Source organism: Apodemus sylvaticus, chromosome 13, assembly GCF_947179515.1.
Source record: "Apodemus sylvaticus chromosome 13, mApoSyl1.1, whole genome shotgun sequence".
Taxonomy (NCBI): domain Eukaryota; kingdom Metazoa; phylum Chordata; class Mammalia; order Rodentia; family Muridae; genus Apodemus; species Apodemus sylvaticus.
The window spans coordinates 63673850-63693220 of NC_067484.1; the positions used below are offsets into that span (position 1 = coordinate 63673850).

At 38.4% G+C, this 19371-nt stretch overlaps 1 protein-coding gene across 2 annotated transcripts in view; it reads right to left on the reverse strand.

Moving 5' to 3' along the window:
* The window catches only part of Rbm27 (RNA binding motif protein 27), a 60750-nt gene that overhangs the window by 21831 nt on the left and 19548 nt on the right, over positions 1-19371 (reverse strand). The window contains exons 4-9 of one of the 2 annotated variants that reach the window (XM_052155268.1): positions 19263-19354; positions 18452-18645; positions 17401-17661; positions 15893-16186; positions 12275-12409; positions 3218-3382 (exon numbers count right to left, since the gene is read on the reverse strand). In XM_052155268.1, the coding sequence (XP_052011228.1) occupies positions 3218-3382; positions 12275-12409; positions 15893-16186; positions 17401-17661; positions 18452-18645; positions 19263-19354 (1141 nt within the window). The remainder of the gene's footprint in view (positions 1-3217; positions 3383-12274; positions 12410-15892; positions 16187-17400; positions 17662-18451; positions 18646-19262; positions 19355-19371) is intronic. The other variant, XM_052155269.1, reaches the window with a different exon arrangement.

Consider the following 19371-nt stretch of genomic DNA (forward strand, 5'->3'; position numbering starts at 1 on the left):
AATTTCTAGGTATTTTTATAATCAACCAATAAAATAATTTTTTAAGCCAAAGAAAGAATAGCTGGTTTCCTATCCAAAGTATATTTCAAATAAGAGCTAGGTAAGTTACAATTTCCTATGTATAGTTATTTTAAAACCACTATTCACCATTATTCACCAATGTACTTTTATCACATTCTTATACTTTTTTCTAAAACAACAAAATCATTTTTAAAACTCTAACCCTATGTTACTATTTTACTAGTGTTAAAAGCGATTCTGAAAGAAATGACAGGCTCAAATGGCACATATCCTCTTCACTCTAAATTAAATCAAGGCAAGGTAGACGGTAGACACTGGTTTTCATAGTTACAATTCATGTTTCTTTTTTGTTCTTAAAGGAAAATGTGTTTAATAATTCACATAAAGTTCAAACTACAAGATCAGGTTCAAGTATATTTTTATTAAAGGCTGTCACTCGTATGATCCGAGTATAAGCTCACAAACGATGCCCTTGCTGGAGAGAGAGCACTCTGCTCTTGTAGAAGACCCAAGTTGTTTCTCAGCACTCATGTCAATTGGTTCACAACCACTTGTAACTCAAGCTCCAAAGGATCCAACACATTCCCTCTGGATGTGATAGGGCACATGCACTCACATGCATAAACTCACATAAACTCACAGGCACTCACGGACATACACACACACACACAATTTAAAATTAATAAAATAAACCAGGTGTGGGGGTACATGCCATTAATATCAGTACTTGGGAGGTAGAGGCAAGTGGATCTTTGTGAAGTTGAAGCCAGTCTGATCTCCAAGGTAAGTCCCAGGCTAGCTAAAGCAATATAGTGAGACTCTGTCTCAAATAAAATAAATTAAATATTTAAAACAAACAATCCCCCTTAGGAACTTCTGAATTCTAAAACCATTTTTCTGTGCTGATCCTGTCTAAAAAAGCTAAATAAGGACTCAGAAGTAATTAGTGCAGCATATCACACCCAACCCTCTTAGATTGAACCTTGCCCTGAATACTGCATTTCCCAACTTCAGGTTCCATGAGCATATTCTCTCCCTGCAAAAACACCAAGTCTAAGTTTAGAACAGTTAAATGCCACTAAGGGGCAACTAACTGAGACATCTGGTATCAGTACTGACATTGCTGTCAAGGTTCCTTCTTGTCCATATTTGCCTATTTTCTTTCTTTCACTTTTGAAAAACAGCTCATGGTGTAGTATAGACAAACATCAATAGGTTAAAAACTGATTTCCTGTAGTAAAATAATGAATTACTTTGAAAATTAATCACTAGGTTGATCTGTGCTCCCAAGGAAAGTTAATAAATTACTATAGCAATGATATTCCTATTACAAGATTTATATTTATTCTTAGGGCTTATATTCAGCCTCTGAGCTTCCTGGTGGTAACCTAATGAAATCAAACACTATTTTGGTGTGCTATCTAAGCAGTTACTCTGCCAGAATATTCTTTGGCTTAAAATCAATCTCTTCAGTTCCTGCTCTACATCCTTCCTTATAACTTTTTGTCTTCCACATGCACAAGAGTCAATGCTCAGTGTTTTCCTCAATCCGTCACTATCCTATTTCCTGAGAGAAAGTCTCTCCTTGAATGTTCAGTTATAATGATTGTCCAATGAATGCCAGAAGTTCTCTCAACTAAGTCTCTCAGGCCAGAATGATAGGCATGCGCCCCTATGCCCAGCTTTTTATAAAGGTGCTAGGGATTCAAATTTAGTTCCTCACAGTTTGGGGCAAGCATTATACTGAATGATCTATACTCTTAATTTTTGTTTAAGTCAACTCGACAGAATTATTACTGAAAGAAACATGCTTTAATGATGTATAGCTTAAAAGGAAATCCTATCTATTTATTAAATTTAAATACATCAAATGTCTGAGCAAAACAGTTTGAAGATGATAGGTAAAATAACAAATACCACAGATTCCACAGTTATGCTGTCCTGGCTAGTTTTACGTCAATTTGACACAAGCTAGAGTTATCTGAAAAGAAACCTCAACTGAGAAAAATGCTTCTATAAGATGAAGCTATAAGAAATTTTCTTAATTAGTGATTGATGGGGGGTGGGGAGGGAGTCCATTATGGGTGGTGCCATCTATGGGCTGAGAGTCATAGGTTCTACAGGGAAGAAGGCTGAGCAAGCCAGTAAGCAGCACCCCTCCATGACCTCTTCATCAGCTCCTACTCCAGAGCCTTGTCCTGTTTGAGTTCCTGTCATGACTTTACTTGGTGATTAACTGTGATGTGGAAGCCAAATAAACCCTTTGTTCCCCAAAATTCTTTGGCCATAGTGTTTTATCACAGCACTAGTAACCCTAAGATAAATTAACAAAATAAACCCTACTTCAACTTTTAAGCAAATGAACAAAGTACAGTTCAAAGTTTTCAATTACTGCCTAATAGTAACAGAAACTCCCACAGTTGAGCCTACAAAAAGTTTGAAATTCACACAATCTAATTACCTTGTTCTATGACCCCTGGGAACATAGAACCTGAATAAATGTAGGTTTGACAATAAGGTCAGGCATGGTGGCAAGCAAACACCTGAAAACCTACCACTCAGATCCCAGGTTCAAGGCAAACTTGGACAACGATGTTCTGACCCTCGTTTGTTTTTTACAGAGCCCTTTAGCTATGAACTGAAATCCAAAAGACTAGCAAGACAAACATTTTTAAAAGAGACTATCAAAACACCAACAAGACATATCACAGATCTTCAAAACACAGCCAATAGGGTGAAATAATTTTCAACAACCCTACATTCACTATGAGCAATCTGTCCATACAACAGGGAGTAGAGGGGAGAAACTGTATTTATCCACTAGCAGTAGGAAACCAGATGTTTGGCTTTATTTCAAAGAAAATTTACCATAGTTTTTCTGTAATATACAAGCAATTAACTAAAAATTACTCAAGTAAATACTATCTTCCTATCTACCTGATCAGAAACTACCTCAAGGAAGATGTGACTGTTACCGAGGCACTGAATGTAAACATACAGGACAACAGAGATGACAGACACACACAGAGGACCTAATCATCAACAACCACTAGGGACAAACTGAAGAAACAGAGAAACAGAAAATAACTCTACTTAAGAGCTTTAATAGGAACTCTGAGTGCCAGGTCATGTTAGGCTGACCAGTTTAAGGTATAAAAGATCAGTGAGGAGGATGGCCATCTGCAGCAAAGCTTACCTGGGACCAGAGGGGTGGGGCTGGAGACTGAGGTATGATACCCAATGGAGGATCCCATGAGGTTTCGAGGTGGCACCAAACGAGCTGCCAACAGAGGAGGCGGTGTCCCCAACTGAAGTCGCTCAGATGCAGCAGCACCATGTTCACGAGAATACATGGGCTGTCCTACAGAGGAAAGAATAGGAGGGCAGCTGGGATTGAGAGTCAATGCTTCTCTGAGGCAATGGTGTACTTCCTGAGGATGTGAGCCAAGAACAGAGAAATTACAACAACAGGAACAGTAGTAGAGAAAGACATCACTGAAATTCTAACTCAAGAAAGCACAGACATGCAACTAGTTAGGATGCATCAAGGTACAAAGAAATTAGCATTGCATAATCTGCCGCTTTGAATCCTTTCTCTTGTCTCTGTCTCTATCTGTGTCTCTTTCTTGAGAGAGGGTCTTGTCCATGCTTGCCTCAAAGTCACTGTATTGCTGAGGCTAACATTGAAATCCTGATCCTACTGCCTCCATGGCTCAAGCTTTGACATTGCAGGTATGCAAAACCACACCTAGCTTTCTACTTTTTTGACTCTTAAGTAAATGTACTGTAGTTTTATCTAAAGCTGAGCAATGAACCAACTGAGTTAAAGACACCCTGAGCTATTGTTCATATAGCATCTAGTATTCAATGAGCTATAGAGATATCAAGGTTGTCATGCACATATCCCTGTAATCACAAGTGAAATGTCAACTCTGCACAAAATATACTCCTGTATCTAAAAGCAGGAATAAAAAAAGAGTAATATATACAAAACAAATTATCATACCCATAGCCTCATAAAGAATAAGAAATGTTCACTAAAAGAAAATTTAAAAGGTGGTGGAAATTTGTTATCACCATAGAGAGGGCAATAACAAAGAAAAAAGATGAAGGAAAATGCAAACAGACCAATACTGGATATAGGAAATGATTGTGGATATTAGGAGTCAAGTTTTAAAATAAGACTACATTTACGGACACAAACACACAAGCACATGCACACACACTATCTACTTGGAAAAAGACAAAGTATTACAGAATAAAACCTTCCTTTGGTTTCTATTTAGTACCATTCCCTAACAACATATAAAACATAAACTTATTATAAGGTTTAGTAAATATTTTATATTACAAGGCCAGACACCCACTACAACATAAAACATAGTAAAGTTGGAAAGATTTTAATATGTGACTAAATGCCTTACAATTTCAAAATCCCTTTAGATTTTCAACATGAACTGATAAGACAGGCCACAAAGTAATCACTTGGTTTCATAGTAGTAAGAATAAGACTAAAATCTCCCATCTTCTCTGTCCACATGCATGAAGAAAAGATGAAAAAGTTCACTGCAAAGCCAAAGATATAACTACATACTTCATACCAGTTTTCAAAATGTGTTTTAAAAGATTTAGTCAATCACTATCTTGCAGCAGCAATTTATAACCTCAAACATTAGAAAATAGTTCAATCATGACCTACTATAGAGAATTTTCATTGAAGAAACAAAAACAAACCAAGAAGCATAATGCTCAAGAGAAAAACAAAAGAAACAATGCCATCTGTATGATACATGATCCAGCACAAATCTGCCTAGTATATGTAATCAGTAACTAGACTATAGACTAAAGGGCAAGCTTGCACAATGTCAGTTTTTAAAACCACAGACAACATATGATTCAAACACTAAGAAAGCAGCTACAGTTGGTACATGCCTGCCTGGTGCCTCTGTAGGCTGAAAGAGTGCTGCATACCCCAGATCGTAGGCTGTTCCATAGGTGTTCCAAGTGTATCATTGCTCTTAACCTCTGAGCCATCTCTCCAGCCCCAAATTTCTCAACACATTAAAAATACATATAAAACTCATTACTTTATTTGAACAAACCAAATTATGCAGTTTGGAAATTACTAATTATATTATTTACAAAAGAAATTTTGGCCAGGCAGTGGTGGTGCAAGCCTTTAATTCCAGCACTTGGGAGGCAGAAGCAGGCAGGTTTCTGAATTTGAGGCCAGCCTGGTCTACAGAGTGATTTCCGAGACAGCCATGGCTAGGCAGAGATTCCCTGTTTCAAAAAAAGAAAACTTGAATGATTTTAAGGGTCCAACTTCTCTGTTTCAAAGACAGTATTTAAAATGGAAACTAAGGAAACTACATTAAAATCAACTAAACAAAAAGATATTTAATAAAAAAAGACTATGACCAAAACACTCTATTATCCTCTCCAAATGTTTTTTACGTGTGTGTTTTGTGTTTACGTATGCCTGTGAGTGTACATGTGTTCCTGTGAGTATTCGTGTGTATAAATGTGGGCATGTGGGCCACTGTGTGTGTTGAGGACAATCTTTTTTACCTTGTTTAGTATAGTTTCACACTATTCACAAGTTGGTCCTCAAGAATCCAGAGAATCTGCTTCTCTTCTTACTGTAGAAGCACTCAGATTCCTGACATGAGCTACCATGTCTAACTCTACCTGGTCTGGAAACCTGAACTCCAGTTTTCACACTGGTACAATGCATTTGTTATCCATTTGAGCCACCTCCCCACAAATCTCCAATTTTCAAATGGTTTTTACATGATTCCCACTGAAGACCACTGTAGTGATGAGTCAATACCAGAACTTACTACATTTATCTCTCTGTGTGTCAAGCACATGTGTGGAAGTCAGAAAACTACTTTTTTGTTTTTGTTTTTTTGGATTTGGTTTTTTGGAGACAAGGTTTCTCTGTATAGCCCTGGCTGTCCTCAAAGTCAGAAATCTGCCTGCCTCTGCCTCCCAGACTGCTGGGATTACAGGCGCGCGCCACCACCACCTGGCGTCAGCAAACTCCTTACACTGGTTTTGTCTTCCTCCTTATGGGTCCTGAGAATCATATTTAGGTCACCAGGTTTAGAGGCAAGCACCTTACCTTTACCCACTAAGCCATCTGACTAGGCCCTGCAATTGTTTTAAATGCTAAGATGGCTATCAGATGCTATCCTCTAGGGCTTTGGGTTTTTCTATAAACTGTGTGTGTGTGCTATATGTACATGCTCATGTGCACAGATGCATACAAAGACAAGAAGTTGACATCATTATCTTCCTATATTGCTTTGCTTTCGACTTTTTCCCCCTTCTTTGTAAAAACTGAGATGGGGGGAAGGGGCGGGCTCATGTATGTCTAGCTTGCCTAGAATGTACTATGTAATGAGCATGGCCTTGAATTCCTGATTCTCCTGCCTTCGCTTCAGGAGTGCAGAAATGACAGGCATGTACCATTACCTCTGGATTTAAGTGGCACTGAGCACTGAACCCAGGACTTCATGCATGGTAGACAAGCATTCTACCAACTGAGCTCCATCTCACATCTTATTTTTGAGACGGGGTCTTTCACTGAACCTAGAAGGAGCTCCAGGAATCCAACTGTCTCCTTCCCTGCAGCACTATAGCTTCTGGTACTCACTACTATACCTGACTTTTATTTGGTGCTGTGGATCTGAACCCAGATCCTCACACTTACACTGTAAGCACTTTACTGAGCCATCTTCCCTGTTCCTCCTTATGTATTTTAGAATCAAATTGTATGCTTTTAACTATGGAAGAAAATTCACAAAGCTGTCTGAATGACACAACTGTGACTTGTTCAATATTAATATTCTATTTGCCAACAAATTAATTCTCTTTATAAACAGTGACACAGCATCTAAGATTATAAAGTAGTAAAACACAAATACCAGTGAGAAATCAATACTTTTTGTTGGTCTTAAGGTTAAAAAAAATAGATCAATTGATAGATCTATCTATTTATCTATCTATCTATCTATCTATCTATCTATCTATCTATCTATCTATCTATCTTTGTTTTTCAAGACAGAGTTTCTCTTTGTAGCCCTGGCTGTTCTGGAACTCACTCTTACTCTGCAGACAAGGCTGGCCTCAAACTCAGAAATCTGCCTGCCTCTATGAGTGCTGATTTTAAAAGCATGAGCCACTACCACCTGCCTTAAAACATATTTGTTTAAGATTTATTTTATTTTATGTATGTGAGTACACTGTAGCTGTCTTCAGACACACCACAAGAGGGCATAAGATTCCATTTCAGATGGTTGTAAGCCACCATGTGGTTGCTGGAAACTGAACTCAGGACCTCTGAAAGAGCAGTCAGTGCTCTTAACTGCTGAGTCATCACTACCTTAAAATGTATTTTTAAAATTAATAAGTATACTAGATATTTTCCTATATAGTCCTTTATTCTGAAAAAGAAGCTGATAATTACATTTGTTCCCTAATATTCTTAGGTCTGTTACTAATCTCTCTGGAAAACAAATATTCAGAATTTCAGTTCCAACTGAACATTACACTCTTTCTTTTAAAAATATGAGAGAAAGACCACCTGAGATTACACCTCTTAGCTCCATAGCATCTACCACAATGCCTGGCACATGATAAACACTGAACAAATATATTTTCTGAATTAATAAATATTGAGCTAAATCACTGAGATTACTGGCAACTGCCAAATTTCTTAAAATCAACACCAGTCAGATATGGTAGCAAAGACCTTTAATCCCAGCAGTCAGGAGGCAGAGGCAGGTGGATCTCTTGTCAGAACAGCTAGGCATATATAGAAAAACCCTGTCTCAAAACATAATAATAATAATGATGATGGTGGTGGTGATAATAATAATAATTATTACTATTATTTAAATAATAATTATTTAATAATCTAAAAATTAACACCAAGCAGAGTATTTATAGTGTCACAATATTTAATTTTAAAAAGCAGAATTTTTACTTTGACACTAAATGTAGCAATATAAAAATATGCCATTTGCCCGGGAGTTAGTGGTGCATGCACACTTGTAATCCCAGCATTCTGGGAGGCAGAGGCAGGCGGATTTCTGAGTTCGAGGCCAGCCTGGTCTACAGAGTGAGTTCCATGACAGCCAGGGCTACACAGAGAAATATGTGTAGCAGAGAAAAATATATATATATATCTCCATAGACTGCAATATCTACAAGTTTTCATATTTATAAGCACAAAAGATATTTTAAACTGTCAGCAGCTGACTCATAGAAATGATGAGTTAACTGCACAATGGTCATTACTAAAGCTGTTAACAGGGACCTTCATTATAATACACATACCTCATATTACTATATTATCTTCATCTTTTTATATATTTGATATTTCTCATTGTAAAAAACAATGATAGCAACAATAAAACAAACTTGCACTATGAGAAGATACTAATCAAAACACCATGAGACAGAAAATGACAGATTTCCTTTTATATTCATAAAAGGAAAAAAAACAGACCTATAATATAAATATGCATCAATATGTAACAAATGCTTCTATGTTATGTAGAAATCTTTAAGTAGGAGGCAATGTTTCTCAAGTTCTTAGACTTGAAGCAGAAAAGAAAGCATTTTTGTAGCTGTAAAGAAGAAAATGCCTTCACTTGAGTCATAGGAGGAGCACAGACACTGTGCATGTCAGGAATAATGAGAGGAGCAAAGGAAGCCCTAGATCACCGCAAGCGTCAGAACCAAAGAGAAGAGTCTGAAGATTCAGAAGGAAGCACTAACTAACCGCTGCAGAGGTTGCTTGACAAAAGTTTGAGGATATTCACTAACACAAATGCCACACCTTGGCAGAGATGCTTAAACAAACACAATGGCGTCACATAACCCAAACTGGCAGTGAGCCAAACATAAGAAAGAGGAGAGTTTCGAGTGGAAATATAGTGAAGGAGAGACTTCAAAGGAAATGGGTTTTGACAAACTAGGTTTTTTAAAAAGCAAAAGCAAGGTTGGAACTTGCCTTGTGTGCTAGGTAGGGGCTAGTGTTCACGTATACATACATCATTAAGGGGGGGAAAAGCAATGTGTCAGTCATATAACGTCCACAGGAGTAACTGGCTCTTGTATTCATCAACAAAGACAATGGTAGAAGGCACTGATTTAAGAATAGACTTTATGGGCTGGAGAGATGGCTCAGCGGGTAAGAGCACCGACTGTTCTTCCGAAGGTCATGAGTTCAAATCCCAGCATCCACATGATGGCTCACAACCATCCGTAAAGAGATCTGACACCTTATTCTGGTGTCTGAAGACAGCTACAGTGTACTTATATATAATAAATAAATAAAAATTTTAAAAAGAATAGACTTTATTGGGCTAGTGAGATGGCTGAGCGGTTAGAAGCACTGACTGCTCTTCCGAAGGTCCTGAGTTCAAATCCCAGCAACCACATGGTGGCTCACAACCACCCGTAATGATATCAGACGCCCTCTTCCGGTGTGACTGAAGACAGAGACAGTGTACTTATTTATAATAATAAATAAAATCTTTGGGATTGAGCGAGCAAGGTTAACCAGGGCAAGCAGAGCTAACAGGAGCAATTGGGATTGATCAGAGAGAGCAGAGGTCCTAAATTGAATTCCCAGCAACCATATGAAGGCTCACAACCATCTATATAGCTACAAATGTACTCATATACATAAAACAAATAAATCTTTAAAAAAAAAAAAAAGCATAGGCTTTATTTTTAGAAGTTGAAATTTGACAAGAAAATAGTAAATACATAGAATATAACTAATCTGCTGGGTGGTGGTGGCACACACCTTTAATCCCAACACTTGGGAGGCTGAGGCAGGCAGATTTCTGAGTTTGAGGCCAGCCTGGTCTACAGAGTGAGTTCCAGGACAGCCAGGGCTACACAGAGAAACCCTGTCTCGAAAACAAAAAAAAAAAAAACAAAAAAAAAAAAGAAAAAGAAAAAGAAAAAGAATATAACTAATCCTTCCAGGTTATCAGATGCTAAAGACATCTGATGCCTTACACAAATATAAGTTCATTTTCTTTCTTTTTTTTTTTTTTAAAAGATTTATTTATTTATTATATGCAAGTATACTGTAGCTGTCTTTAGACATCAAATCTCTTTACGGATGGTTGTGAGCCACCATGTGGGTGCTGGGACCTGAACTCATTACCTTTGGAAGAGCAGTCGGTGCTCTTACCCACTGAGCCATCTCTCCAGCCCCATAAGTTCATTTTCTCTTGGGAAGAATCATAATGAAGTAAGATTATTCTCACTCAAAAAAAGAAGCTGAGGTACATACAGAAGTTAAATCACTTGGCTGAGAGAGTGAGTGAAGACCCAGGATCTTAAATAGATCAACTACTTTACTTGGTTGCCTCTTTGTGACATGAGAGAGATAAGGATATGTTTCAGAGACAAAGCAAATTTATAAGCACAGAAGAAATGAACATACCATCTTTTAGTAGACTAAGAACTCATTATCTTTTTGTTTGTTTGTTTGTTTGTTTTGTTTTTTTTCTAAGACAGGGTTTCTCTGTGCAGCCCTGGCTGTCTTGGAACTTACCCTGTAGACCAGGATGGCCTCGAACTCAGAGATCCGTCTGCCTCTGCCTCCCAAGTGCTGGGATTAAAGGTGTGTGCTACCACTGCCGGCAGAACTCATTATCTAACATTGTAAAACAACCACTCTTGATTGTTTTGGTTTTTTGAGACAGCAGCTTAAGTTGCCCCAGGCAGCCTCATACTTGCTATATGGCTGAAACTGTCCCAAGTGCTGGGATACAGGACTATGCCATCATGCCTGGCTTAACAGACCTGTAGAACATGTTTCTGAAAAATATTCTTTTTAGAAAAAAAATGTGTGTGTGTGTGTGTATGTATATACATACATACATATATATGTACATATATATATATATATGTATTTGTGTGTGTGTGTGTGTATCTCAAGCTGGATGATGGTTACACATGCTTTTAATCCTAGCACTCAGGTACCAGAGGAATAAAGATCTCTGAGTTTGAGGACAGCCTGGTCTATAGAGCAAGTTCCAGGACAGTCAGAACCACACAAACCCTGTCTCAAAAAAACAAAAACAAACAAGAAAACAAAATCACTAGGCACTTGATTTTTAAAGAGGTATAAATCAAGGGAATCACTTTAAAATTAAACACGAATGTTAAAAATATATTAAAACTTACTATAATTTATGTTTTCTATCTTCACTTTAACACATAGTTAAGTAACTATGAGACATATTTTACCTGACTCTTGTATACTTGTTAGAAGCCAGGCTATATGTGTTAAGAGATTCCTTTAGCAGAAGCTCAATGCTGTGATTGCAGCAGTCACTATGAAGTGACTCTGTGATGCCATTCTACAGTAACAGAGGGCTCATTGCCTCTCCCCACTCCAGCACACAAAATTGAAATACAGCTATATAGCATGGCTCCTTTGTAAATTTGAATACAGTTTGTACAGTTATACATTGCACAAGAACAAGCTTTTTTTTTTGGGGGGGGGGGGGTTCGAGACATGGTTTCTCTGTGTAGCCCTGGCTGTCCTGGAACTCACTCTGTAGACCAGGCTGGCTTCGAACTCAGAAATCTGCCTGCCTCTGCCTCCCAAGTAGTGCTGGGATTAAAGGCGTGCACCACCACCACTGCCCGGCTAAGAAGACGCATTTTTGGTGTACTCACACAGTGCCACATTGCATGTATAAAGATCAGAGGACAGCTTGCAAAGAGTCATTTCTCTCCTTCCACCATGTGGGACCCAGAGATCAAACTCAGGTTCTGAGCTTTGGTGGCAACTGTCTTTACTTACCATCTTGACAACTCATCAAAAGCACCTTTTAGGGTGGTCTGTCCCCATAATGATCCCTAGACTGCCCTGGACAGGCAGAAATGACACTACAGAGCCTGCAGCCCAACATGCAAAACTCTAGCCTTCAACCAGAACTGCATAACTGGACTGGAAGCTACCCTCACACTGATGTCCTGGAACTGCACACCACCCAGTCTGAACTGCCATCCTTTACAGAGTACATCCCCGGGAGCTACAGAGACTCTTCATCAGGACACAGGAAGACACTCTGTCCCATCTCACAGTTGCAGGCAGCACTCCACTTACTGTGTAGCCCATCTGCCCTGTGTATGAAAAACTGATCTGTTTAATTAAAAACATGAAAACGCAAAAAACGAAGAATTTGTTGAAGTAACATTTACTTACTTTCTGATACTGTATAAAGGAGGTTCTGGGGTAAAGGAGGAGGTAGTCTTGCTCCCACTGGTGCAAGATTGGGCACTGCACTTGTCCCAGGCTGGTCACGGCTGTTTATTAAGCTTGACTGTGAAATGGGAGGTCCTACAGAATAAAAAAAAATGTCAAGTACAGGATTAATAATTCCTGGTAAGAACGTAATACTAATATATTCAGACTTAACAATCTTCATGACACTCCTAATTCTCCAACAGACAAAGCTCATCACAAGGAAAGGGAGCCAGACTGAGGGCTCTGCAGGCAGACATGAGGACAGAGGAAGGGATTTGATGGCATGAGCATTGAGTAAGTAATAAACAATCTGCAACTGTGAATACCATAGAAAGTATCAAAGACAGTGAGGCCAGCACTTGAGTGGTAGAGACAGGGAGATCTTTGTGAGTTCAAGGCCAGAGGGCTGGGCTGGAGATGTAGTAGTTCAGTCGGTGGAATGCTTGTCTAGCAACCACAAACACTTGATTTGGATCCCATCCCCAGCGTGATGGCACAAGTCTGTTAAGTGTGGCCCTTGAAAAGTGGAGGTAGGACCAGACGCTGAAGATCCCTTGTCTATAAATGAACAAACAAACGGGGAACTAAGGGCAGTAAGGATGTATGTAGTTCAGTAGTGCTTGCCTGACATTTGCAAGACCCTGAGTTCAACTGTCAGTACCCTAGTAACAAATTTAAAATAGGTAAATTAAAGAGAAAAGCTGAGGAGAATAAAATCACTTCAACATATATTGTAGAAGTAATATGGTAAGAATAAAATCTCTTAAGCTTCCATTATGTTATATCACTTTTTAAGATTTATATAATCAACTTACATGTCTGGATATTTTTGCCTGCCTGTATGTACATTACATAAAATTGTCCCTGGTGCTTATAGAAGTAGGAGAGGGCATGATTCACTGGAAATAGTTATGAATGGTTCTGAGCCACCATGTGGGTGCTGGGAACTGAACCCAGGTCCTAAGGAAGAGCAACAATTGCTTTTAACTGCTAAGCTATCCCTTATCAATCCCTTCTATTAATATTTAATATTCACAGTTGCTAGGTTATGAAGGGCTGTGGAGGTGTTGCTCAATGGCAAAGTGCTTGTCTAGCATACTAGTACTTTTTGTCAATATTATACTAGCTAGTCACGTGGGAAGAGAACACCTTAACTAAGGAATTGCTTCAGTCAAGACTGGTCTTTAGGCAGAAATTTTCTTGACTGTTAATTGATTAGCAGGCCCTAGCCCACTTTGGGTAGGTAGTCCTGGGCTATATAAGAAATGTTGCTGAGTAAGATAGTAAAGAGCATTCTTTTTTCTCTGCTTCAGTTCCTGCTTTGTCTTCCCTCAGCTATGGACTGACTGTAAGTTCTAATCTGAAACAAACCCTTTTTCTTTCCTCCCAAAATTTCAGTTTCAGTCATTGTTTTATCATGGCAACAGAAAGAAAACTAGGACATAAAGCATCTACAGAGTCCTGTGAGGTACGAGCCAACACCACCCCTAAAAGCAAAGCTGAAAAAAACCATGTTTTTATTAACACCTGTACATTAAACCCTTATCTATTATACCCACCGTTTACATTTTTATTTTGTGTGTGTTTATATGTGTAAGCTCACATGCTACAGAACGCATGTGAGGACAAACTGTGGGAGCTGGTTCTCTTCTTCACGTGGATCAGGAGAACCAAACTCATGCCATCAGCTGCAGGGCAAGCGTCTTCATCTGCTGAGCCATTTATTTCGTGGCTCATCTTATGATTAGTGTTTTTATTATTGTTAATTGAAGGGAGGTTAGCCATAGTGTGCAAAGTCAAACCGATGGAGTCAGTTCTCTCCTACTTCTATGTGACTGAACTCAGACCTCCAAGCTCACACAGTAAGCACCTTGACTGCTACCATCCTGCCAGCCCTTCTGTTACCAGCTTTAATGTGATGTATACTTTACTCCAGAGAAGTTTAGTCGTGGGTACTGATAGGACTGTGCTTAATTATTTTTACTTATCAACTACTTTGGTTTTCATTCTGGCACTGGGGAGAAAATCAAGTCCTCAAACATGATCAAAAACACTATAGTACTGAGCTATACCACAGTCCCAAAGTAAATTGCTTTAAGAAAAAGTGCTGAGGATAGTTGACAGTCTGCCCAGAATGACCTGGGTTCAATCCCCAAACTGGGAGAAGAAAAAGAGAACCAGATGATGCACGTCTGTAATCCCAGCTACAATGCAAGAGGATCTCAAATTCAAAGCCTGCTTGGACTACAAAGCTAGTTCAAAGCCAGTCTGGACAGCTTAGTGAGATCCTTATGCAAAACAAATCAAAAGGAACGGAAGGTAAACCAGAGTGAGGAGTGCTAGCCTAGGCATGAATGGAGCCTCAGTTCCACCACTAGTACCAGGAACAAAGAAATACTGCTTAAGTTAAATGGCAATCATTTTTAAAATAATAATAATAATTTGGTATTTTTTAATAATGCAATGTTAAATGTCCGCATAGATATTTCTTACACCTTTGCATACATGTAAATAATTCATTCTATAAGTTTTTAGCTGAATTTTAAAAATTTAGTCTTATCCTTGTTCTTGCTATACTCATAACCTTACCTCAAATGTCTGCTCAGCCTCCAGAGTGCTAGATAACAAGAGTGTGTCACCACACCCAGCTAGCAGCCATTAATACTCCTTATGGAGCCCTTTTACTGTGTGTGTGAAGTCTGAAGGTGTGCACACCCGTGCATGTGTACAGAGGCCAGAGAAGGCTGCCAACTGTCCTGCTCTCTGACTGAACCTACATCTAGACTGGCAGGCAACAACCCCAGCAATCCTCCTGTCTCCACTGCCCCTCAGTGATGGGATTATAGGTACAGAGCCACGTCTAGCTTTTAATTTCAACACTCGGGATCTTAACTTAGATGCTTACACAGCAAGCACTCTTACTGACTAAGCCATCTTCCCAGGCCCTTAAATGGCCATTTTTAAACATCTGTTGCTCTTGATTTGGCTAGATACAATAATGAAATTTAAAAAAAAAAAAAAAAAAAAAAAAAACCACAAATAAAAAGTCTTTTTCAGTAATGAAATCCACATAGAAATACACACTGTTAAAATGGCATGGCATTTAGAATTTACTCCCACAAAAACAAATCAACCCAAAAAACTATGAAGAGTAAAATCAAGTTGGCTTAATAGAATCACTGAGGCCAATTAAACAAATACTACCCAAGTTATTCATCCTTATGTATATCTGAAATATTCTATAACAAAAAATTTCAGGTGTTATTTCAATATTCTTGAAGAGCTTTTTCTTGAAATGCTAAGAAAATCCATAAACTCCCAGCATGTTTCTTCTCTATCATCTTAAAATACTAAGAGCTAACAAGGTTTTATCTCCAGGTCAACACAAATCAGACTACTACAAGCAAAGGGCACGCTGCAGATGCTATAAAGAAGGGCAGACAGAACATCTTAGTTATGGGAGTATATTTTAAATTCCATTACTGTTTTTCAAGCATTTTAACAGTTAGCAAAAGGGATGAGGTTCTTCTAAATACAACTCATCAACAAAACAAGATTCAACCAACACATACTTACTTGGTATGGGAAGCACAACAGAAGGTGGAGGCTGACCATGTCCTTGAGGAACAGGAAGTCTCATACTATGGCCAGGGCCTGGGCCTGGGCCGGGACCAGGGCCAGGGCCAGGACCAGGGCCTGGGCCTGGGCCTGGCATTGGAGGCATTAACATTCCGGGAGGTGGTGGAGGAGGAAGCCCAGGAGGAGGGGGTGGGAAAGGAATCATACTTGGCAGAGCAACTTCATCAACAACTAGAGGATCATTTCCATGATCAAACTGACAAAGGTCACCAAGTACACAAAATCCTCTTTCTGTAAGAATTAAAATTAAAAAAACAAAAACAAAAACCTTATTACGATCTACTTAGAGTTCAAAGAATAAAACAAATTCCAGAAAACTCAATATCCTAATTTACATTGTAGGTTTTTTTTGTAAGAAGTTGAAATCTCCTTAGTGTTCTCCTATTAATGACCACATAGCTTGAAGTAGAGGCAAGAGTATTCTCTACTCTATATGAGAATAGGACATATTGAAAATTTAAAACAGTAGGGTCAAACAGGATAGATATTAAGTAGCTATTATAAGATTAACCACGTTGCTAAATTTTTATAAGAATCAGGTGTGGTGCTGACTCCTGTAATCCTAGCACTCTAGAGGCTGAGGCAGGAGGATTGCAAGTTTGAGGTCAGCCTGAGTTACATGCACATTTGAGGCAAGTCTGGGCTGCACAGTAAGACTCTCATTTAAAAAAGAAAGATTTTTTTTTAATAATAAAAATTAGGTATTTTATCAAATAACCATTTAGCAAAGGTTTGAAAGGAAGAAATAAAAGATAATTTCATTTCGCTGATTCATTTCATATTATTTTAAAGAAACCATTCTTGCTATATATGGTTTTAATTTAAAATACTCAAGTAGATAGGAAGAATGACATAATGTCCCACAATATAAAATAAAGTTGACAATTGTTTTAAAATATGATATTTTATATCTAGATATAAGATCTATGATATAAGATATCTAGATAAAAGTTCATGAACATTCCCAACTCTAAAAAAATAAGTTTAGATGCTAGTTACCCTGATATGACTACCACACACCATATACACGTACTGGAATGCTACTATATGCTATAAGTATATATAGTATCCATCAATTTAAACAATATTTTAACATTAAATTTCCACTAGGCAAGGTATACAAGGCTATTTGTTGTAGTACTGCTTATAACTGAAAATGCTGGAAAGGACCTAAGTGTATATTTATGATAAATGGGTTAAGCATATTTTCATACTTATAACATACTAGGTAAGAGCCTTAAAAAACAATTGAGAAGTTCTTTATGTATCAGTATGGAGTTATTTTCAGGAAACTATAATTGAAAAAACACTATACAGCATATGAAAAAAACACAAGTATTCATATATAAAAGCAAGTCAAGCTGCTGGGATACACCCAGGCAGTATCTGCAGCACTTGCTTTCCTAGCTAGGGACAGCACATACAAAAGAGAAGGCAATCTTTACCATCATAATCCCTGCAGCGCCTCTTTGGTGGTAGGTTTCGACCAAAAGAATTGGAAGAGCTATGATTGTTATAGTAATTAGACCAGCTCTCGGTTGTGTTCTCAGAATGGTGCGCAGGTGCAATCACAGTGACAGTGCTGGGAATAGACTGTGCCCCAGAGGAATACTGCTCAGAAGAGTTTGGAGGTGGAGCAGACACAGGCACATAAGAGCTCTCCAGGTCATTTCTTTCACTCTTAAACTTTGATCTTTCCCTGTGCTCTGTTTTAGAGACAAAAAAGAACAAGAGATGAAAAGGTCACATGTTTATGTGCCTAAGCCACATTTACCTCAGAACAGCAAGGCTAAGAACATTAGCCTAAGTTTCCTGAGATCCACAGCTTAAATGCACTCACTAATAACATATTCTAAGAGCAGGAATGTTACCACTGCTCATATCTCAAACAACTTGTGAAAAACAATGTTCTACAGTAGCAACAACAAGTACATCCACAGGAGAAGAGTCAGCTTCTCCACTGGGAGTTTTGATTTTTTTTCTGTCTTTTACATTTTATAAACATTGGACAACCTTATTATAGTAAGTCAATTACTTTCAGAGAAAACAAAAACCAAAAGAATGCAAACTTTTTACTTAAGTGGTGTTGCCACTGATTAAAAGACATTTGTATCAATTCTAAAAAATTATTTAGGGCTGGAGAGATGGCTTAGCAGTTAAGAGCATTGGCTGCTCTTCCAGAGGACACACAACTATATGTCAGCTCACAACTGCCTGTAACTCCTGTTCCAGGACACCCAACACCCTCACACAGGCATGCATGCAGTCAAATCAACAATGTACATAAAATAAAAATAAATAAATTTTTAAAAAAGTATTTAAATATATAAGCTATAACTTAGGAATAACTTTAAAAGAAACTGGTTTGATTCCAAGAGTGCACAAAACTTGCACTGTCTCTGTAAAAAAGATCAATATCCAGGCTCTTGAGACAATTCAGCTTTCATCTCTCCCACCTGTCTGTCATTAAGCCTTCCTGGGCTGGGGCCTACTCACCAACATTCCTGTTTGGATCCCGGTCTTTGCTGCGGCCCCTGCTGCGGCTTCTGCTCCGACTCAAGCCTCGGCTCTTACTCCTGCTCTTGCTCCTGCCCCTTCTCCAGTCATACTTCTCCCGATACAGCTCGTTCCGCTCGTAGTACCGCTCATAGTCTCTCCACTTGCCATCTTCTCTTTTCTTTTCACGCGTCCTATAATACACAGATATAAAAGCCATATGTAGACTCTAGAATGAGATCTGTGCACAAGTCCAGAGAATAAAATATTCTCTTTACATCATCATAATTCATACTGTCTATTTTCAAATGTCTCAAGACTACCACTAATTCTTCTAACCATTATTAAAAGAGGAAAGGATTTTCCCACTTCAAGTACACAGAGTGGGGAGAAATGAAAAAGAAGAGGTGAACCTAAAATATGAGAGAAAGGGTAGACAAATTAGAAGGAGAAACTTGGAAAGGCTCACAAGTCTTCCTAAACAAAGTCTACTCTGTGAACATACACCAAACTGTACCCTTTTGGCAAATGCTAACGTGGATAATTCTAATACCGCACACCCCTAAACAAATGGAACATTTCATTACTATTCTCTGAGGAGACTGCTCCCACCCCTGTGCTCTTGGGGAAAGCAAATAATGACTGTTTATAAAAGACACAGAAGCTAAGACAATAGCAAGACAGAATAGAAAGAAGACAACGTTCTCACCTCAGTGCTTTAGAGAGGGCTTAAGGATACAGATCATAAATACTAACTCTGCATACTTAGAAGTAGCTTTCAGTAACTTACTACTCAGAGGCAAATACAAACCTTCGTTCACTAGATTCTGAACGACTCTTCTGGGGACTAGGATATTTCTTCTTTCTAGCTTCTCGTTCTTCTTCTGCTGGCTCTTGAAATACCTGTAAGATTTGTTAAA